The sequence below is a fragment of the Hippopotamus amphibius genome, chromosome 9, assembly GCF_030028045.1.
Source record: "Hippopotamus amphibius kiboko isolate mHipAmp2 chromosome 9, mHipAmp2.hap2, whole genome shotgun sequence".
In the NCBI taxonomy this organism is placed as follows: Eukaryota; Metazoa; Chordata; class Mammalia; order Artiodactyla; family Hippopotamidae; genus Hippopotamus; species Hippopotamus amphibius.
This window is the reverse complement of record NC_080194.1, coordinates 47,422,490-47,446,225: the sequence shown is the minus strand read 5'-3', so window position 1 is coordinate 47,446,225 and position 23,736 is coordinate 47,422,490. Positions and strand designations below refer to the sequence as shown.

The following is a 23,736-nucleotide window of genomic DNA, read 5'->3' as shown; positions in this document are numbered from 1 at the left end:
GTGCCTACTGTAATTTGTATCTGTATCCCTAATGCAGAAAGTCTAGCAAATGGTTTCTAGAAAGAAAGAATGGTGTTATTAGCCAGTTCAGTTCTTATGAAGTCTAAGGACTCCAAATCCATTACTTGCTCCAAATTTCACCCCTGCCTTCTCAGAGTGGTGAAATAAAAATGACCGCCTTTCATTTTTATTTCAGATTTATTGGAATGTTTAAAGAAATGTCTGTTTTCTGCTGACAGGATTCCAAAACAGGTACAGAATGACAGAACTCTTGGCTTCCTATGGAAAAGGAAGAGGAAATAAAACAAACATAAAAAAGAATTCTGCTAAAAGAAATTCAGCTTACAAAATCACTCCACCAAGGGGTTACACACATTCATAAGAGGGAAGAGCCCGTGTTATCTCTAAATATTGCCCTTCCATGGTAAAGGGGAGGAACATCTAAAACTGAGCTTTCACCATCTCTGGCCACCTCTCAATCTATAGCAGCAAATCTTAAGAATGAGCCATCTATCTCTGCAGAACTTTGAGAGAAATGCCGTTGCTCTGCACTAAACAGCAGAAAGGCATCCTTTCATTATCCGCCATTTATTATACTAGACCTTGAGATCTTGACCAGGATGTAGTTCAGCACTCTTCCCCCAACCTCGTCCCACCCGTACCACACACACATCTGTCTGTACAATTTACTTATTTTAATATCCTGGAAAAAGGTAGAAACATCTTGTCAAAGTCACTCTTTCAGCAGTGGGCATCTGTGCCCTACCATCTGGCAGCTCAAATGAAAATCGAACCTAAAAGGAAAAGAAGATATGTAGATTTTTTTTTTCCTGAGTGGACGGATTTTCACTCATGCTGGAAAAATTGCAAAAATTATAGAAAAATAAATGATAAAAACAAAAAGGTTGTGCCTCTGTGCAAATCAGCAATATGCATATCTAAGAATGGAATGACCATGTTTTTAAAATCTACTGAATCTAACAGTCATGGACACAAGCAAATTAAAGTCCACTCATTTGTCTATTGAGGAAAGAGGGAAGTTAAAATACAGGATTGTTTTCTAGGGGTTGTTTTCTAGGTCATAAAAGCTTGGAACTGGCTTCCAGGTTGGCTGACTCACCAAAGAACTTCAAAACTCATTTGAAAAGGAGGGCATTTTTAAATAGAAAATAAAACATGTCCAGAGCTGCTCCCTAGGTTTCCAATTAGAACAGTCAAACTGGGAAGTAGAGTGTAAGAAGTATCTAGTACCTACCTTTCGGAAAATATCCTCCAAGTCACAGGACCAAGCATATTCTTGAAAATTTTTGATGAGTTTAATAATAAAAAGAGAGCCGAATATGGGGTGTCTCCAAGAAACATTATCTGTGAAGAAAGCACATTCCAAATTTCATGCAAGCTTTTGCCTGGCCACAGAAATGGAGTCCTAGAATTTCTATTCCAACTGAGGCAGACTGTTGAGTTTATGCTATTTCCTACAGACCATATGTTATTTTTAAGTGAATATATTCAACTTTCAGTGTGTATATTTTCACTGATATTTGACAGCTGTTAAAGTCATATGAAGTATGCTGTATATGGTACAGATGTTAGGGCAGCACAGTCTCTGAGTTCAAGGAAGCACAAATCTAGTAGAGAAGGAGAGAAAAGCAGAATGGGATGGAGGGGAATGACTGAGCCTTGAGGAAGAAACACCTGAGTGTGGATTCCAAGAGTGCTGCTTACTGACTTAAGTTAATTATATACTCTGAAATGCAATGGCCTTGACTACAATGAGTACGGTAATAATTTCTGCCACAAAGATATATTTTCATATTAGATGTCATTCATCACAAGGATCTGGGAGAATATAAGACATGTAACACCCAGTCTATTCGAGGCAATAATAATAATATTTCAATTTATCTACTTTATAATTTAATTAAAATCAAATAATATTGACCAAAAGGTATTTAGACAAAAAAAATATTAATTAACTATGAAAATGGTACCAATAGAAAAGAAGCACATATCTAGAAAAGATTTAAGAGGGAAAGATCATAGTCTATTGGAGAACAAAACAGCCTTATGGAAAAGACATATTGAAAAAGAATAATTATACAATATAGTAGAGACATATAAATTATGAAGCCATTTCAAACTTATGCAAAGGAATATATAAAAAAATATCAATAGCTATGCATTTAACCATGGAGATATGTTTCAAAAACCTTTTAGCCAGTAAAAATGGTAATAAACTGTATAATGAGTGTGAGTCAAAAATTATCAACACTCTGATCATATTAAAACTTCTGTTGGCAGCACTGTCTTATCAGCACTTTCCATTCAAGGCTACTGTCTCCCCAGTCAATGCTGTGCAGGTGTGAACATGTTACATCAGTTCATTTGTAACTACGGTGCAAGCAAAAATGGATGCCCCACTTGCGATTTGCACGAAAGAAGAGCAGCATGAGGTGATTCATTTTTTGTGGTCTGAGGGTGTACCTGGTGCCGTTATTTATCAAAGATTTTGTGCACAATATGGAGAAAGTATTTTTGTCACAAAGAAGTATGTATGAATGGATAGAGAAGTTCTAGGAAGGCCACACAAGTGTTAGGCATCAAGAAGGATCCTGATGCCTGCCCAAGTGAAGACGTGAAGACAGCAATGCATTCATGGCTTGCAGCTCAGCCTAAAACATTTTTTAATGAGGGGATACAAAAGCTTGTTGGCAGATGCACAAAGTGTATTGAAAAGCAAGGAAATTATGTCAAAAAATGATGTATTTGCCTTTTCTAAAAATTAGAATAATTTCTGCAGCCGGAGTGTGGACAATTTTTGACTTGCCCTAGTAGTAATAGATTAAAATCCTATCTAAAACAACAGAGGTCTTATAAAGCTGGTTATAGTTAAAGGAGTGAGTGGGAGAGAGTTGTAGGCTGGTATCTCTGCAAGTTCTTTGTGAAATTAGGTAGGGGATGGTCACTTTTCTTCAGAAGAGCATTGTGTACAATGTAATTGGGATTAATACCAGAGAATGCAAAGATAGGTTTACCTGTGGAAACTGAAGACAACTTAATTGGGGTTTCTACGAATCATCTGGAAAGGATGGTGAGGAAAGTGAATGGAAAGGGTACAGAAATCACCACAATGGATGTCAAGAAGCCAGGGGCCTACATAGCCAGAGGTAAGTCTCTTGTGGAAGGCTGGGATCAAAGGATTTTTAAAAGTAGTTGCATCTAATATTAAAATCTGCTAAATACAATCAAACTGTAAATGTGTGGAGGTTTTTCCTAGTGTCATTGTTTTTTATTGTTTAAAAAAAATTGATTTCTACATCCAGATATGGTCAACACAATGCAAAAATAGGCTACCTCCTGAGAGATGGTACCTCATTATAGAAAATGATCTGTCAATTAAACTATTTGATTAGAGACAAGTCTTAAAGGCTTGAAATAATCAAGATAATGTTAATGTCCAAGAAATTCCAAAGCATAGTTGATGACTTTTATTTAAACCTTGATATGGAAAGTAACTCAAGGTAAAACCTTGCATTGTTACAACATAGAAACATCTTTAATAGTAACAACCATTTAACCTGTGCTTTACTCTGTGTCATACTCGATATTTCATATTTATTATCTCATTTAATCCTTATAACAATGATATTTGTTTTCACACTTATTAGTGAAGAATTCAAAGAAAGCCTAGAGACGTTAAATGCAAAGTACTACATGGCAGAATCAGATTATAATTGGCAGTACTCTTAATCCAAAGCCTAGACTTAGAATCATTCAAGTTTTTTTCTGTTTCATAAACTCCATACTTCTAGTTGAAACAACTTTAACTTAGGGCCTCAATATGCTTTGTCTGCTTTTCTGCCTCTCCCTACCCCTTTTATAAATACCACTGTTTTATAAATATATGTCTAGGCAAATTGAACTGTTGAGTGTTCCCAAAATGTTGACCTTTTTGTATGCAGAATCAGATTCTAATTTACTTTGGTGTAGATATGTTTCTATTTATTCCTCACAGTCCAGGAAAATATTTTGCACCATGGGAGTTTACTAATTACTAACTTAGTACAAATATATGTATATTTATTTGGTCTCCACAGATAAGAGGAACTTAAGGTATAACTGAGAGGAAGTCTTGAGTTAGTTTTCAGAATTCTCATGGAAAGGTCAACACAGATATCCACACTTTAAAGGATGGGTATGAGTTTCTGCATTGGTAATGCCCACAAATGTGTCTTACACAGATACCCATTACCTGGTGTCGAAGAGCAGAAAGCAATAAAATCCTTCTCTACGTGGGCTTTCTTAATGGCATCCTCCTCAAAATCCTCTGGCACCAATAAGGAACAGTTTCCAGAAGCTTCTACTGAATCTTTTACCCATACCACCCCTTGATTCTCTGGAAAGACAAAATTTGGTTTTGTGTGACTACAAAGAGTCAAGAGAACTTTCTCCCCTAAACATATGTTCAACATTATTTATCAATTTATTTGTCATCAGCTTCAATTCACATGCAGATACACACATACATTTCAAAAACTATCTTTTCAACAACTCTTATCTCTCTTAACCCTCAAATGCTGTTCTAACAACATCCATTCCAGGTATCAAAGTCTTAAGTTTAAAAGCGGTATCTCAGTTGAAAATGGAACAAATATCTACCAACCAGTCATACAACTCACAGAAGCTACAATCTTGTTTATAATGTCAAAGAACATCTACTGTCACCAAACAAGATTAAAGTTTTTCTTTGACATTAAAGAGTAGACTCAAAGGAAGTGAAAAATATTGGATATATACAGATGATGAGATCAATACTTCAATGTCTTGTGTTCTAACAGACATTAGCACTTACCACCACGGCAGGCCTGGATAATGATCACCTTGGGTTTGTCCTTCAGACTTGGACAGTTCCAGGTGTTCAAAATTTGAAAGATGGTGTTGACTTCTAATACATCTGGGACTTCTTCAGAGTATTTCTTCCCACAAATGCCGGCTCGAATTCCATGAGACATGAGCACCAGAAAAGTACTATCAGAGGTCCTATGTTCTGGACGAGCAGCAAATGCCTTCAGCTCTACAGTCATGTCCTGGAAGAGACATATCACTGATTTTGAACTATGTGATTGGTTAACATGGCACCTTGGAATACAATAAAGAGACACTTAAGGAATTCCTGGACGATATGAAAATCAATGGGCTACAAAAAGAAAATTTAAGTTTCAATTCACAAAAAGGTGAAGAAAGGGTTATGGAATGCCTTTCAGGGATTTCTAGTAGAATGTAAGGGACTTTATTTATTTGTTTGTTTGTTTGTTTGTTTATATTTTTGGCCATGAACATTATTGATTTAATAGAACACTTGCCAGTTAAAAGTTTCACTGGACTCTTGCTAAAAGACTCTAGGTTAGAAGCATGAAGTTCCCTACAAGAACAAATTTAGATTTTAGACTATCAAGAGATTAAGTTTCCAGTTCTACAACCAATCTTTCTAACATTCTTTAGGAATATAAAGGTCATGACTACTGTCTCTTGTCTTATGAAGGACTTTACCGAAGCTGTGAGATTTTCTTTCACATCCACATTGTACCCCAGACCTTCTAGTAGCATCTTCATGTTTCTGATATCAGCATCAGCTCCATCTCTCCTGGGAAGATTTTCAAACTCTATGTTGCAGATAATAAGGGCAAGACGTGTGCGGATTGACCTTTCCATTATTGGGTAGATCTGTAAGAAATGCAGGTTGGATGAACAGTCTTGTTCTCTCTTATTAAATATTCATCTTGAGGGTTTGAGACAGCTTCTCCTCCCTTAGTCCTCTCCAGAAACCTAATCTCTTGAACCATAGATTAAAAAGGGAGGGGGAATGAGTCCTATCATAGAAGTGGAATAAAATTTGCAAATGCCCAGATGGAAGCCAAGCACTTGATTTAATTACTTTTGAGAGATAGGGCTGTGTGAGATGAACTGGCTTGGAGTCATAATGATTCAATTTTAAAATTGATTCCTTGACTTACTGGTTTAGCTGAAATATTTAACAACCCATGTCTTAGTTTCCTGATCTCTAAAATGGGTTATTTTGAGTGTTCAAGGTGTTATTCTATGCAACACCCTTAGAACAGTGTCTGATTCATATTAAGCATTAAGTGGATGCCATTGTTGTTATTATTATAATTATTTACTCAGGGAATTGGACCAAACTTGGAAATCTCTACATAAAAACCTAAGAAATAAGAATTCTTTATGTAAGGGAAGAAACAGAATGGTTTTCTAAAACCTTTCAAGGAAATTAGCTCTAAGAAAAACCACTGCAGTTTAGAATTGTCTAAAGTGTGTCTTTCACCCGGGTCCTTATGTTCTAAGTACAGCACCTCTGTTGACTTTTCTTTCCGTATCCTTTGGGCTGTTTCTAGGGGGCAAGGCTTGAGGTTCCCTTTCAGCCCTGAAGATGCAAGCTTAACTGGGTTGTCCTGCATTGCCTGAAGAGCTGCAAGAGACAAGAAACATTATGAATAATGGCATCCCTGAGTGTCCCATTTGGTGCTCTTCCTAAAATCATCTGTGTGTGAAGCCATGGAAAAGAAAATTAATCCTTAGGAAGACAATCCTAGGATAGTCCTTAACACCACTGAATGCATCTCTGCCAAAGGAATACATTCCAAACCTAAGATTTCCAGTGGTGTGATACAGGTATCACATCCCTTCATCTCTTAGAACCAGCATTTCACAAATGTTTTTCATTAAAAAAATCGAAAGGGAGTTTTTTAAGGCCATGCATGATAAGATTCTCAGAAAAAATGTGTTAGATAAAATAAATATATAAATGCATTTCAAATAATTGAAAGCTTACGATAATGGAGGTAGGCCTTAATGAAGCTATTTCAATGATTTAAAAAAACATATGTCTCTATCTATTTATTTAGTTATTTATTTGCTTAACAGGCATGAGAGTGGCATTAGAGATGGAGGGAAGGAAGGGAGGCAGGAAGGAAGGAATGAAGGAAGGAAGGAAGGAAGGAAGAAAGGGAAAGTGTGAGCCTTTGTCCTAACCTTTAGGATCTCTCTACTGTATGCACATATGGGAAGAAGGAGAAGATATCGAATACATGAACTACAATGTATATGAAACAGAATGATAAATGCTAAAATCAAAGTGTACACTTAGAGGGATTTATAGTATTAAATATTGATTGCGCAAACGTGTGAGGAAGAGTTTTCACAGTGGTTTATATGAGAAAATCCTTGGGGGTTTATTGGTCACAAGTTCAACATCATCCAATAATGTGATATATTTTCTAAAGAAATTAACATAATCTTTGTTTCATATAGAAATAAGTTTTCTTGATATTTGGAAGATCTTTTAGGAACTAAACTATTCAAACAAGAAAATTATATTCAGTTTTGAAGGGGAATTTGAAGAAACTGTAGTGTATTCAGGTAAACCAAGGTAGCATACAGTGTATTGACTGTGGAGAAAGTAAGAGGTAATTAGAATGGATATATTTGAGAAAACTATACAAATCATTATCATGTGGAAGAAATGTATTTCTTTGTAAAGGAGTCTGAAGAACAATAGAAAAAATTAAAGACAAATATTTGGATTTTATTAGAGCTTTTTTTTCTTATGACATTCAGTTATATAGTGAAATATCCATCCCATGAAATATTTAAGAAAATATGCACCCTTAATAGATTCACTAGAGTAATTTCTAAACTTGGTGAAATATATGCTTCTCTGGCCTCTAAATTTCTTCCAAATATAAGGTATTTTTATTTTAAGAGAAAAGGGTTACTTTGTGATGAAATCAGTCCACAACTGTGGATGTTCCAGGACAAGTAAAGCACTGATTATTTGGTAAGCAAGAGGCTGGATTCAGACAAAAATAAGGTTAGCTAATAAGAAATCTAATGCATAATCACCTTAATTCAATAAAGCTGAGACCATCATTTTCAGGGTAGAGCAGTGAAATATTTTTAAGAACTTCCTTGTCATCTGGGACCTATGTATTTCTTGTGCTACCTGCAATATTCTGTGGAATGAAAAGTTTTTCACTTGTTTTGTGGCAGAGACTGGCTAGCTGTTCAACAAGACACTTTATTCTTTTTCCTGAACACACAGCTGATCTATATTGCCAACAAGTCCAGTGATTAGGTATGACCATACAGCTAACTTCTAGACAAAGGGATGCAAGCTGAAACACTGTGTGATTCATGCAGGTCAAACCTAGCAAAATTTCTCACAAATGATCCCACATATTCTTTCCAATGCCATTAACTTGATTGTTATCACCACAGTTATTTTTGCATCATACGTTACAGATATCAGAGACATAGGATGGAAGAGGCCTAGGTATCTGAATTAGCAGTTGGAGGAAAGCTGCCTTCTGATGAAAAATGTCCATTTTAGAATTTGGGAAAAAAAGTTTCTATCATATCTGAGCCATTATAAATATTTGTCTCTATTACAACATTCCATATCATCTTAACTGATATGGATATGTGTAGTGTCATTTCCATCCCTAAATGTTTGTCAGGCTTTAATTTGATGGTGGAGCCTCTTAAATGCCTATTCATTCACTATTCATATATACATGTAAGTTCAATGAAAGCAAGAGCCTTGCTTATTTTGCTCATTACTCTCTAAATAGTTCATAGAACAGGGTCTGTAACACAGTTGGCATGTGCTAAATATTTTCTAATGACATAGTAAATAGTAGCAATTTTGGACAAATTATTCAGTGAAATAGTCTTAAATATTTGTTGTGCGTACATTACAGGTCAACTTCTATTAGAGGCGATCTATAAATAAATTAGATATGTTCAATTTCCTCATAAAGCTTGAAGTCCTGTGAGGGAAAAGGATGTATTTACTAAAAAAAAAATTACAAGACAAATATAGTGAGAGTTATGACTGGAGAATTATGGAACACTGTAGGAATAGGGGCTCTGAAATCTAACAGTAGAAGTAGAAATGCAGAGACAGATCTGAATTTGAGAGAGGAATCAATAAAATCTGGCTGCAGCTTGAATGTTGGAAGTGAGGGTGAAGAAGGAGTCTAAGATATTTTCAGGTTTCTGGTTTAAATAACTGGGTGATGGTGGCACCATTAATCAAGTTAGAGGAAAGTGGAGGAGAAGCAAGGTGGGGGAAGGATGGCAAGCTATCTCTGGGCCCATGTAGGTTAAATGTGTCTGCAGGAGATGAGTGTGTATGTTCTGTAGACACTTTATAGTGAAGTGTGGCACTCAAGTGGTTAATTAGGATTTGAGATACAGATTCAGAATTTGTTAGTATAAACATGATAGTGAAGTGGTAGGAACAGCTCCTTCTGCAGCAGAATAGATTAGGAAGAAAAGAAGGTATAGAATAAATCTGTGGGAATTACCGATAGCCCCCTTATCCTGGGTTCATCCCATTAATCTGTATTTGATGTCAAGGAAGTTGGAGTTCAAAGAATGTTATTGCCTTGAAAATACCATTACCTAGGAAAGGAGAAGCCACTGCTTGGGATTCTTGTGTATTAAGATGGTTTCCAGATTGTGAACCTGAGGAAAGATGAGGGACATTGAAATAGTCACTTACAATTTCTGAGATTTTTACCTCAATGTGTTGGATACTCCCTATTAAAGATACTTGCCACAGGTCTTGATCCTGTTCAAGATGTGATTCACCTGTAGCCACACTCATCACTGGGAAACAAAAGCTTCTATACATGACCGACTGGGCTAGTGGTAGAAGAAAAGTGCCTGGAAGTGGCTTCCTTAATTTCTACTTTCTATGACAAAAGTAGAACCGAAGTAGCATTGACTATAGACTCACACATGTTTTAAGGTGGCTCCTGAGGTGATCTGTACGGCCTAACAGGTGTGTATGCAAAGTGAAGTTGTCTAGCTCAGAGTTGATCTGGACTTTGGAGAAAGCTAAGAATAAAAGGCATCTATGCTTGGACACTTAGCCATGCCAAGATTTATCACAGCAGAAAATTAGAATAAAATTGAGGTCAACCCCCAATCAGTGTTAAGTAAAATTCCTAAAAGTCATAGAACTGAAAAGTGGTATATCCAGGATTTGAACACAAAATGTCCTGATTATCAATACAGGGCTTTTAATCACTAAGCTACTCTCCAGTCCACAAAGTGTTCTTTGCTATTATGCATGTTACAGGAGCCCGACCACAGCCTCTGGAATCTGCATTTGCTTTACTCACTCAAATCTATTAATATGTTCTCTGGGGTCACTATACATTATGATTTTCAATTTCAAGAACAAGAATTGAAATTAAATTTATTTAATGTTTTATAAGGATCTCAATATAGCAACACCCACCTGAGAAGCTTATTCCAGAAACTTAAGAACTGGCATGAGCCAACAAATGAAAAATACCTTAAGTCTTTATCTCATAGTACCTATTGAAGACAAGATTTCCATAGGCAAAATACGGTTCATGTTTCTGCTGAAGAGCCATAGGAATCCCACAAAACTTCAAGTCCAAGGCAGCAGGCTACAGTTTGCCCTATCTTTCCCATATAGACTGCTGGACTAAATTAACCATCAATAAATTCAAGAACATTTCTGGAGGAGCCCTTGTTATTTCAGTAATGTGTATGCCAAGAAGTTTTGTTTTTTTTTAATATATCTCCCCTTAGAGTACGTTTAAATATTACATCCTATAATCATACACTAGGGCCCTGAAACAATCGGCAAATAGGTGAGGAGGAAAAAGGCCATGGTAACCCTGATTGAGGAGGCGTCATCTGACAATTAGAGAGGCAGACTCCAGGAAACAGAGTTATCACAATGAATTGTACAAGTGCCTCTAGGGTTGAAGGACTATGAGTTGAAAGCAATATGATAAGGAAGAAAAAACTTTTGCTATTATACAAATATTCTAGACCCTTATTGGTTGATTTTCTTTAATTCCTGGGGATGGGGCTTAATGTAAAAGATGTATAAAAAAAAAAAGAAAAGAAATTCAACACAGAAAAGCTTTTGCTGTGTCACTCAGAGGGGCACAGGCTTCTTTCAATCCCTAGGAAAAAATGGCTTCTTTTTTCCAAATAACATCTTCTTCCCCTGAATGACTTCCAGAAGCACAAAAGAAATCAGTAACTGGAAGTCCATCAGTACGCCTGTCTTTTTGTATGGAGGAACTAGGGAACCATAGAAGGGGCAGCTCAGATAACTGAGCCTGTATTGGGCCCTCGGGAGACTAAAATAGAGGGAGTGGGCCTCCCAGAATGGTCCCCAGCAGAGTACCGTACTAGCACAATCTTACTCAAAAGAAAATGCAAGGGGGCAACTAAAAGACAGAGTCTCCTTAAAATCCTTACTTTTCTGTAAGCATTGAATTTATCTCTGAGTGTTCCACTTGCCTGAAATCTATTTTATTCCTCCTGGAGAGTAAAATTTTGGAGAGAAGTTGCACAAAGTATTTGATTACAGACCTTAAACATTTGTGTCAGATGACTACATATGTTCCTAAGGACCTCTAGACTTTAACTAGCTATCTAACTAACAAACTAACTAACTACATAAGTCAATAGTGCCTTGCTAGGAGAACTGGTGAATACAGCAAGAAGCTATACAAGACTGTTCTCGTGAGCTACAACATACTCAGGATAGGAAATGAGTTTTAATCAAAAGAAGGCCACTAAGGCCAAGAGAACAGGAAAAAGAAGAAAAGAGAAAGTGGGTATGCAATATGACCACTGATACAGAAATGGGGCCCTGAAGCCAGAGGTAAGGAAGTTGTCTGCAAACTAACATGACCAATGAAGAAATCAGATGTTAGGCATAAAGACACAGGACCTACATGAACTTCAGTCTAAGTCATTGACCCTTACCTGAGGATAGCCCCAGTGTTCCTGCAAGAGGGAGGTCGTCTTCACAAATATGACTGATGCAGATTTGGCATGCCTGGGGCCCTTTGCGAATAACCGAGTCTATCAAAGCTCGGGCCTTATCCATAACTGTAGCATTTTCATCTCTTACTTTCTCCATCTCTTCCTGGTTCAGCACTCTTTTTTCTAATAGTTCATCCAGCAAGCCATTTATTGTACCCATGCCCACTGAACGGACAAACAGCTTTCTCTTCTCCTTCAGGACCTTGTCTGTTGGAAGCATAAGGATACCTCATATCACAAAAACAGCCTCATTTTCCTTTCATCTCAGCAATGGGAAATAGCCTCCTTTAGATTTAATCAATAAAATGTCCCTCCCCGCACAGTGTGGTAATCCTGAGGACACCCACATCTCTTATTCTTCCTGCAGTATTACCCATGTATGTTCACTGAGTGACCTGCAGACTGAGATTTACTTCCTCCATGTTAGTACCTGAAAACCAGGGGTCATCCTAACATGTCTCATGTTTATTCAACTGTGCATAATAAAATAAAATAGTGATAGTCCATTTTCTTTGGGGACAACAACTGCTGATACCCATTCTGTGCCAATTCTGCACCCTCTGTCAGACTATGACACTTAAGAATTCAGTTAAGATTGCAAAATGACAGCAGGATACCAGCCAGTAAAGCCCAGTTCCTTTCCGGCCCTTGCCTTTTCTTTTTAAAGAATGTGGGGCCTCTGGCCCCCTTCCCACCTTCCCTTTTCCCCCACCCCTCCTTCTCTTTGCACTCTCTCTGTTCTGCTCACCTAAACATTCACAGAACTTAATTATGGCTCCTACAAAAGCCAGCCCCTTCCAAAACTATTCTTTCAAGAAACTGTCTGCAGTAAAACACTCACCAGCCATGGCTTTTCTCTCTTAGCCTTGGTGTGTGGTATGAAACTGAAAGCATGTTTCACCTTCCTTTTCAGCAGGGCGTGTACACATTGCAAAATATCCATGGCACATGCGTAGATATGCATTTATTTTTGTTCCAAAGAAATTATCAGATTACTGACACTTAGACCACATCAGGGAGTGTATCCTTGGGAAATTTCTTTCACCAGAACTTGAATCAGTTCAGGGTAGGAAGGGTGTGGGACTTACAGAATAAGAAAGGAATGGGAAAGTATGGACACAATTAAACTCATAATAATGAAGTGTGATCTGCAAGAGTAACTCATCCTTTGGTATCTTCATTCATTCAGGCTGCTATAACAAAATACCACAGACTAGATGGCTTATAAACAGGAGAAATGTATTTCTCCTAGTTCCAGAGGCTGGAAGTCCACGATCAGGGTGTCAGCGTGGTTGAGTTGTGGTGAATTCCTTTTTTTGGCTGCAAACTGCCAACTTCTCACCATGTCCTTGCATGGCAGAAAGGACAATTATCTCTCTGAGATATCTGTTATAAGGGCACTGGTCCTATTCATGAGGGTTCTGCCCTCATGATCAATTTGACTCCCAAAGGCTCCACCTCCTCACACCATCACCTTGGAAGCTAGGTTTTGAACATGTGAATATGGAACAGAAATTCAGTCTATAGTATTGGGAGAAGCTGAACCACTGTGATCTATGCCCCTACCCCATGGCTCTGGGCTATGTCCTGAAAGCTGTGTGTCCTTGTGAAGCTTTTAGGAAGGAAACTTCCTAAAGTTCTACTGAAAGAACTTCCTACATTTGCTACTTTTAGGAAGGAAACATTTTTCACCAGAATCAAATCTAACACTCTTCCTTTTCAAGTGGCTCTGTTTTGAGGAACACTGTAGAGATAAAACACAGGCTCTGAACTCAGAATGTTGTACTTAGCATTTTAACTATCTGTTCTTGGGCAAGGTATCAAATTTTTTTATGTGTTGTTTCCTCTATCTGCAAAATGCTTTCATTAATAGTACATATATACACAGTTTTGAGCATTAAGTGAATGAAAATGTGGAAACTGCATAGAACATTTCCTGACACATGAAAAGCACACAAGTGGTGTTATTACTTGTAATATAGATATTTTACACTAGAAAAATAGCCAAGGTTAATTATCTGCAGATTTGCCTTTTATCATTTATGCATCTCATTTATTCATTCATTTAGCAAATATATATGGATGACTTACTCCGTAACAGACACTGTTTTACGTGCCAGGATTTAGCCAAAACAGACAATGGTCCCCTGCCCCCATGGCCTCACATTCAAAGGAAAAGACAATCATGAAACTCAATATGTGTAACTAGGATATTCAGAATGTTAGATGTGGAAAGTGCTAAGGAGGAGAAATTAATTAGGGAAGTAGGTTATGAATATTGGATGACATTAATACTGAAAACAGAGGAGTCTAGGAAGGCACAAGAAGTCATTGGTTTTTGTGAACATGTGTATGATTAATCATCCCAGAAATAAGCTCAGTGTGGCCAATTTATTTTATATATATTTGATATATTTGATGAAAAATGGTCTAGTAATAAAATGCATATATTAGGACTTCATGCTTATCAATTTACTTACTGAAAATACTTTTGAGGAATGTAAATTGATATAACCACTATGGAGGACAGTATGAAGGTTCCTTAAAAAATCCCACTCCTGGACATATATCTGGAGAAAACCATAATTTGAAAAGATACATGCACCCCAATGTTCATAGGAGCACTATTTATAAGAGCCAAGGCATGGAAGCAAACTAAATGTCCATCAACAGAAGTATGGATAAAGAAAATGTGGTACATACAAACAAAGAAATATCACTCAGCCACAAAAAATGAAATAATCCCATTTGCAGCAACATGGATGGACATAGAGATTATCATACTAAGTTAAGTAAATCAGACAAAGCTAAATATCATACACTTATAAGTGGAATCTAAAAAAAGATACAAATGAACTTATTTACAAAACAAAAACAGACTCACAGACTTTGAAAACGAAATTATGATTACTAAAGGGGAAATGTGGCAAGGAGGGATAAATCAGGAGTTTGGGATTAATGTATACATATTACTATATATAAAGTAGGTAATCAACAAGGACCTACTGTGTAGGACACAGGACATTCTACTCAATATTCTGTAATAATCTATATGGGAAAAGAACCTGAAAAAGAATGTGTGTGTATATATATATATTATACAAACACACATATATATAACTGCATCACTTTGCTGTACACCTGAAACTAACTCAACATTGTAAATCAACTATACTCTAACATTGTAAACTAACTATAGTCCAATATAAAATAAAAATAAAAATAAAATAAAATACTTTAGGGATTATTACCTTATCATCTTAGGAGAACAAGGACACAGAGTTACTAAAACGTTCTGTGTGTGTGTGTGTGTGTGTGTGCGCGTGCTATATTCCAAAATCAAGGTAATGTCAAAATAGATTTTGTAAAGTGCTTCTAAATTTTTCATATGCCTTATTTTGTGGCCTATCATAATAACTGTGTAAGTTAGGTTAAATAAGCATTGATTCTATCCTATGAACAAGAAAACCAGGTAAACGGTTGGTTCAGAGTTTTGGCAAGCACTGTTTACAGAACCTGGTGAGAAGCCAGCTTTCCTCTCCATCCAATACTTGCTCGATGTGAGGTGCTATGCTCCAGCCTGGACTGCTAGGGAAATAGGGAGTATAAAAGCAATGTTCTTATGGAACTGAAGATAATCTGGGGAGATAAAATGTAAACACTGATAAGAGTTATAGGCTAATAAATGAGGGCATAGGTAAAAGTGTTCAGATGTATCAGAAAAGAGTCAATTAAATATGACGTGCAGCAATCAGGGAAGAGGGCACAGGATGGCAGGAGGGAAAGATTTTGGATTGGTAATGGAGGAGAGAGAATGTAACAAATTTCTTGAAATATTTCTATGTTTTGGTACTGAGATACATCCTTTCACCCACTCAACAATACTGGAAAATTATTGCTAGTACCCCAAATTTAAAAGATCAGAAATTGAGCTTCTGGTTGGTTACATCTCTTTGTCAACAGCAGAGTCCGTGAGTACAGAGTGTAATTTGATTGCTTAACTCTTAAATTCTGTAATTTAAAATAAATAAACAGATTAAAAAAAAAAAAAAAAAACTACAGAGAGTAGAAATATGAGACCAGAGCAATCCGATGGGGAAAATAATATAAATAAAATTTCAAGGCCAAAATCGAGGAAGGAGGAAATTCTTTTTTAATTTTGTTTGAGTCAAAGGTCATTTGTTTGGGATCAGTGGGAAGTGTGTTTTGAGAGATATACTAGATCTAGATTATGATGATTTACAACAATCAGCCTCACTGAGGAATTTAAACTGATGTGACAGGCAATAGGGAGTGAATGCAGCTTCTTGAGTAGGAGAGTCACATGAATATGCCTCTAAAGTAGCCATTTTGTATTCAGTGTTTAAGGAGAAATAGACATTGGAATAAGTACTTAATGTACATTGGTTCTGCTAGTGGAAATTCTTGAAAATATTGAAATCTTGGAGTAATCAAGTTTACTCCAGATTATTGAACCAGAATTCCCAAGAGTGAGGCTCAGGGTTATGAATATATGAAAATAATCCTAGGTGTTTTGGATCTATATGCTCTATTGAATATCACTGCTGAATGTCCTAATCTAGTAGTATCAGGGATAAATAGGAGCTCTCTGAGACCCCCACGCTCCACAGCACTGAGAATTTAATAGCACATGTTCTTTGAGGCATTGCTAATCACATATGAATCAGGAACTGGGCCTTGAGTAGCCAGGGCATTCAGTCAAGAGAAGGGATGGGAGCACCTGGGAGTTAGGGTTGGCTGGGAAAAGAAACTGCAGAGGTTGTGAGCTGTTGTGGAGCAGCAAAGAGCTTGCCTGGACTGGCAGCACCCAGGAGGAGTGTGATCTCCTTGTATCAGATTTCTATTCCAACAATATTATAAAAATACTGACCAGTGGAACCTCAACAAGGTGGAAAGGCTGACCTTGGAATCACACTCTGACCGAATCCTTGAGGAGGAATATATGAGACCTTGAGTCTCGTTTTGTCACATAGCAGCTAAAGCAGAAAGAATTCTTTTCCAAGTTTGGCCCCCAGGTTTTCTTCTCAAAATAGAACATATACTGACAAATTAAGTTTATAAACACACTAGAATACAAGCCACTGTGAGAATATATCAGCAGAAGTAAGAAACTATAAATTTATGTCCCCAAGGATATGTAGATGTTGGACTAATCAAATGTAGAGTACAGAATGGCAGTGTATGGAGCTTAAAATAAAGGGGAAAAAGCAATTATTGTATAATAAGAAATAATCAGAATAAGTTAATGAAAATAGAACATGTATAAGGGACTTACATCAGTTGCAATTAATAATGGGTAGGTTAAAAGGAAGACACAAAATTTGTGAGAGCATAAATGATCTGGAGACATACAAACAGTTCATTTAGAATTCAATAAAAAGAGATGAGGTGCTGTAAAATTTGAAAGAGGGATTCAGAGATACGAAGGATGGAATAAGAAATTCTAATATCTAAATCTATATCTATATCTATCTCCCAGAAAGACATAATTGAGAAAATGGAAAAGAAACAAAATTTAAAAAGAATTCTCCAGAACTAAGGAAAAATGAATCCACTGAATGAGGAAAGATGACATACCTCAGACAGGATAAATCCAAGGAATAACTGCTTTATGTCAGCCCTCTGAGTTAGGCATTTTTATGGGTTGAATTGTGTACCACAAAAATAGATGTTGAAGTCCTAACCCACAGTAACTCAGAGTGTGCCCTTATTTGGAAAAAGTGTTCCTGCAAATGTAATTAGTTAAGATGAGGTCATTTTGGAGTAGGGTGGGCCCTTAATTCAACATGAACAGTAATGTTTCAAAAGAAAAGAGATTCAGGAACAGAGACAGACAGAACGTGTGAAAACATAGACACACAGAAGGAAGGCAGCAATATTATACTAAAAACAAAGATTAGAATTATCCATCTGTAAACCAAGGAACATCAAGGATTGTCAGGGGGCTTCCTAGGTGGCGCAGTGGTTAAGAATCCGCCTGCCAATGCAGGGGACATGGGTTTGATCCTTGCTCCAGGAAGATCCCACATGCCGTGGAGCAACCAAGCCCATGTGCCACAACTATTGAGCCTGCGCTTTAGAGCCCCTGAGCCACAACTATTGAGCCCATGTGCTGCAACTACTGAAGCCCATGTGCCTAGAGCCCGTGCTCCACAACAAGAGAAACCATGGCATTGAGGAGCTCGCGCACCACAATGCCGAGGAGCCTCCACTCACCACAACCAAAGAAAGCCCATGTGCAGCAAAGAAGACCTAACACAGCCAATTAAATAAATAAATTAATTAATTTTAAAAAATGGATTGTCAGAAACAACCAGAAGCTGTCAGAGAGAGCATGGCCCTGCTGGCACCTTGATTTCTGAATTCTAGGCTCCAGGAGTGTAAGAATAAATTTCAGTTTTGAGCCTCCCTGTTTATGATACTATGTTACAGCAGCTGATTCCATTTTGCAGATGGGAAAACAGTCTCAGAGAGATTAGCTACTTGGTCACATGAGTGAGGAGCAATCTCAGCCACAAGGATTTATAATCTCGTGGTAGAGCAGAGACCACATGAGTTACAGCAGAAGTCAAAAATTGGTGACCCTCACAGATTCCGTCATGAGCACAAATGTGTTTTTTTGACACTCACGGATGTAATTTCTTTTGGCATTAATTATTTGTCAGAAGTTAAAACTTATGAGATTTCAAATAAAATTTTGCCCTTCTTTCCTGAATTTCTGCATGGCAATAATTACCTGGAACAAAGTCCATAGTGTTGTATTTATATACTCTCCCATTTTCCTGTTCCCACCCAACCTGACTATCTTAGTTTGTGTTTCTTGTCAAGTGCATGGGCTTGTTTACATTTGTGGCCTCTGATGAAGGGATTAAAGGCCAGATTTCGACTCTGACATTTTTAATAATATTAACACTTCACATTGGTATAATGAAAACCAATATCACCTGGATATGAATAGAGGACATCCAGTAGTATAATTATTACCTTAACATAATTCTTCAAATATGTATAATGCTAGTAGAAAATGAGAAGAGCCATAAGAGAAGGGTTTTTGTAAGAGAAAAACAGTATATTTCTGCAAGAAGTTCAAAAGAGTGAAAAGCTGTATCTGTTTCAAGGCTGGAGGAGGGCAGTATGGAGAGACATGGAGATTATATTGATTAAAATAGAGAAAATATTTAAGGCATAAATAGTAATACAGAAGTTTCATAAGCAATGCAGAATGAGATATTAATTTGCACTATGAATTTGAGGAAATAATTATCATCACATACCATAGCCCTTTAGCACACCTGATCTGAATGCTGTTATGGTGGAGAGTACCTTGCATGTGGCTAGTGTCCCACATCAATCACTGTGCATCAGGTTTTTTCTGCTTTGCGGTCTGATTCACCAAAATACTAAGGGTTGCTCAGCTGTGAGAATGCACATCCAGAAATTTGGCTGTAAGCAAATGCCTGCCCCCAGCAAACTTCAACTAATGAAGGGCAATAGTCAATTAATAAATATCCCCAATTTCCAATCTTCTCAGAAGGTAGATTCTATGTGATCCTAGAGGATCCCCCAGGAAGATTAAAATCCAGTTACTCTGAATAGTAATGAATTCATAAATGCAACTTTTTCAGGTGATTTTCTCCTTTTCATTTCCCTTTCCCTCTCTGTTTCCAGGGGCATCTAAATTGAGAAAATATCTTTATTACCATCACCATCATCATCATCATCACCATCATCATCATCATCGTCATCATCACCCTTGTTATCATCATCTTAATTGAGCACTTTTGTGTGGAAAACACTATGCTTAATTTCCTACATATATCACCTTCTGTAATTCTTACTACACTGAAATTGGCAGTATTCTCTCTCCTCACAGATAAAAATTTGTAGCTAGGTTTAATTAGACATACAATCACACACCTTATAACAAATTGGATTTGAATAAAATATCCAAATTATTTTAGCTCTCTAAATCAAGTCTAAACAGAGTACTAGGTTCATTTATTTTTAATAGCCTGTGCATCAGTCTTTTCACCTTAGCTTTTAAAGCCTGAAACTATGTTCCTGATGTGTCTTATCAGACATTCCCCACTGCTCTCCACAATATGCATTCACTAACTTTATGCAAAGCAAGCCACTAAATAATCCCTCAAGTATTTGTCTTGTCTGCTTAGTCAGACTACAAGCTTTCTGTTTTTTGAGTTTTGTTTTGTTTTTGTCTGAAGGATGTCTACATATTCCTCTGTTATTCTTTCACTGCTCCTTGAAGAGATCATTAAATAACAGGTAAACTGCATGTGGCAGGAATGTACAGACTTATTTTCCATGGATAAGTGGAATTGGAGAAAACATGGAGGAATACATTAAACAATATGCAAAAATCACTGTAAAAATTAAGTCATGCATTTCAGCTGTCTAAATTTCTTCACTTAGATTTGTATATTTCATGGTGTCCTGCTCTTTCCGTTTTTTGATTTATTAAAGTCTGGAAATTGGTGACCTCAACTCACAAAAACTGTCTAGAAAACTATGTCTTTGATGTTGAAGGGTAGAAAGCAAGAAAAATCTTCCTCCCATGGGCTTTATTAGTGGAATCATCTGTGTCCAGTAGAGAAGTAATCCCAGGTATTCTAGTGATTTCTTCACCCATACATGTTCTTTCACAGAGCAAATTACAGGGGTGAGTCAAAAATTTTATCCTCACTCTGGCTGTAGAATTTATTTTAATTCACTTTTAGAAAAGACAAATACATCATTTTTTGACATAATCTTGCTTTTCAATACACTTTGTCTATCTGTCAACAAGCTTTCACGTTCCCTCATTAAAAATGTTTTAGGCTGAGCTGCAAGCTGCAAATGCACTACTGTCTTCACTTCTTTGTCAGAAGTGAATCATCATCCTCATAGGGCTGCTTTCAGGGGACAAACAAGTGAAAGTCCAATGGAGCAAGATCAGGACTATAGGGAGGATGCTTTAACACCTCAAAACGAAATTTTTGCAGTGTGGACAGTGTTGACAGAAATATGTGGATGTGCATTGTCACGCAAGATCACAATGCCCTTGGATAGCAGCCTTCTGTGTTTCATCCAAACTTTAGGCTTTAGCACAAACTTTTTGAAACCTGTCTGCCATGGATTATGTCATAGGCAGAGCCATGACTGATTTTGCAAATAATTTGCCATATAATCCACTGTCACTCATCTATTCAACAGAGTCACTTCACATGTACGCTCAATGTTGTCATCAGCCATGGATGTGGAGGGGTGTCTGGCTCCTTTTTGATGACTAACATTTGTGCGACCTTCCTTGAATTTCTCTATCCATTCATACACACCTCTTTGTAACAAAACACTTTCTCCATACTTTGATGAATAATGGCACCAGGTACACCCTCAGACCACATAAAAAGGATCACTGCACCACTACTCTTCTTTTGTGCAAGTGGGGAATCCATTTTTGGTCACACTGCAGTTACAAATGAAGTGATGTAACAAGCTCAAACCTACACAACACTGACTGGGGAGACAGTAGCTTTGAATGGAAAGCGCTGATAAGACAGTGCAGCCAACAGAAGTTTTAATATAACCAGAGTGCAGGTAATTTTTGACTCACCATCTTACATTTATTGCTGGTAGTAACTGAAGAAAATTAAGAAAATGTCAGTGTAGTCATCCTTACATATTTTTAAATCTCATAGTCTCTTTTCTTCTCCATCGTTATACTCCCCTTCTCTCTCTCTCTCACTCTCTTTCTCTCACACTCACACACAAACCACACACATTTATTCACTTACAACACATTGCCCCCACCCTCCCATAAATAGGCAAAACTTCTTAAAAGAAAACCAATTTAGCCCAATAAGTTTTGAAAACAGATTTAAAAAAAGAAACTCATTGTCCAGCAGTAAAATATTGTATTAAACATTCATTTCCAAGTTGCTCAGTCACTTAATAGCAAGATAAAAGCAGTACAAAGGTAAGGCCCAAGAGGCCCTGAACACATTTTTGATCTTTACCAGGCTAAGTACCATTGAGTCAAATGAAAAACTCTGGATGACAACAAGAAACTTGAATTTCCATGTCCCTTGCACTAAAGCAACATAACAGTCACTTGACAGTAGGCCTAGATGATGATCTTCAGTTTGTCCTTAAAATTAGGAACAGTCCCAGTTGTCTAATAATTGGAAGACAGTGATGCAGCAATATTGGAGCACCCACTAGATTGCTGATGGTAAAGTCTGTGCTTATTCCAGAAGTACTAGAATTACCTATGGCTCATAAGAAATGTAGAATTTTAGTCCTACTCAGACTTGCTGAATTTGAGTTTGCATTTTAATAAGATAACCAGGTAACCACTTTAAATGTATTTGTACACTTAAGTTTGGAAACACTGCTCTAAATGCTTCTTCACACTGATACTCTTTGAGCTGTTACAAGACATAAACACAAGAAAAGTTATCAGGAACAATCCAAGGTTCTGGGCAGGCAGCAAAGAATTTAAACTAAAATCATATCTTGAAAAGATTCTAAAGCCACTGAATTTGGACTCAGTTGCAGTATAGCTTACTCATTAAAGCAAATGAATAGTAAATGAATCTTAAATGAACAAATCCTTTCCTTACTTACCAAGTTCCACTTACCTACTTTCTTATTGACAATTGTATTTCCCATTAGTTAACTCAAAAAACAAGAAGTTAATTTGTTTTAGGATTTATTGGGATACAGCAAGAAATAACAAACTTTGGAGCACTGGCAAATTTCCTTCTAGTCCAAAAGGCTAGACTGTCTGTCATTTTCTGCAGGAAAAAAAAAAAAAAAAAGAGGGGGAGAGAAAAAGTTTGGTAAAAGCTACCTAAGTCATTTCCTGAAATAATAGTAGCCTTATCATGTGCACTATTAGTCTCCAATTACCAACTGTCTTTATTTGATCATGAACAGTAAGAAACTGCAAAGGGACATCTGTAGTGGTGTGCAGCAATATTACTCCCAAATGACTAGAAATGAATGGTCAACAAAGTCTTGCCCTAAGTGATGATGCGTGTTCTGCTAGACTGATCATTTCTGTGGCTGAGTGACTGATGACAGATACTAGGACTCAAAAATTAGGTGGTTTAGTAATTGTGATACTGAGTTAATTTCATAGCATACATTTTAAGAGTGTTGGTAATTCAAAGTCTACTAAAATGTATGAAGTTTCTTAGATATAATGGCTACTGTTGATATGAATAAATGAATTATTAACTGAAATTAACATACATATTTAAAAAAAAAGTTTTGACTGCAAAGAGGTTTGGTTTAGCATAAGTAATTGAGGAAGTGTTTGAATAGTAATTTAGTGATAAGGTACTATTTTAAGTACCTGTGTTCTGCACTGGGAGAACATATTTGAATAGGGAAACGATCAGACCAGTGTCAACATTAGATATAGCCTAGGATACTTCATGATGATTTTAGATCAAAGTCATTTAAAGATACTTGTGCACTCAGTATCAAAGACTTGGTTTCTCTATAGTTGACCATCTCTGCTAAATCAGAGTCTGATCATTCTCGGTGATAGACAATAATGTGTGTGGGTTTGTTCCATGGCTATGTATGACTAAATAACTATTTGAATATAATCCCCTCTTCAAAATTACCCTTGCTTTTTTTTTTTTTTTTTTTTTAAAGATGTCAGGAGAACACACACACACACAAAACAGAATTTAAATGCAATTACCACCATATCATTGGTGGTCCATTTGGACCCAATTTACCATGAATTGCATCTTATACTCTAGTAATTTATGTAAATTGCCAACCACAGCTATTGAGACCAAA

General features: G+C 36.8%; 1 protein-coding gene across 2 annotated transcripts; it reads right to left on the bottom strand.

The window, feature by feature from the left end:
* Nucleotides 1-123: 123 nt before the first annotated feature.
* Nucleotides 124-12,811, bottom strand: CASP1 (caspase 1). 2 transcript variants are annotated; one of them, XM_057695977.1, is made up of 10 exons: nucleotides 12,743-12,811; nucleotides 11,842-12,108; nucleotides 9,481-9,543; nucleotides 6,369-6,484; nucleotides 5,551-5,724; nucleotides 4,853-5,087; nucleotides 4,253-4,396; nucleotides 1,256-1,365; nucleotides 691-794; nucleotides 128-279 (listed from the first exon to the last, which is right to left on the bottom strand). In XM_057695977.1, the coding sequence occupies exons 1-9, from the start codon at nucleotides 12,747-12,749 to the stop codon at nucleotides 696-698; spliced, it is 1,215 nt and encodes a 404-aa protein (XP_057551960.1). In that variant the 5' UTR covers nucleotides 12,750-12,811; the 3' UTR covers nucleotides 128-279; nucleotides 691-695. The 2 variants fall into 2 exon arrangements, with proteins under 2 accessions (XP_057551961.1, XP_057551960.1); XM_057695978.1 differs by lacking the exon at nucleotides 9,481-9,543 and having other exon boundaries at nucleotides 124-279.
* Between the last annotated feature and the right edge of the window lie 10,925 nt (nucleotides 12,812-23,736).

What these genes read in the sequence shown, in the direction of transcription:
- CASP1 (XM_057695977.1), bottom strand. An exon ending in TATCCAGGCCTGCCGTGGTG is followed by an intron (nt 4,397 to 4,852) that starts GTAAGTGCTAAT and finishes TTGTCTTTCCAG; the next exon opens with AGAATCAAGGGGTGGTATGG. An exon ending in TTTCTGCTCTTCGACACCAG is followed by an intron (nt 1,366 to 4,252) that starts GTAATGGGTATC and finishes CTTTCTTCACAG; the next exon opens with ATAATGTTTCTTGGAGACAC.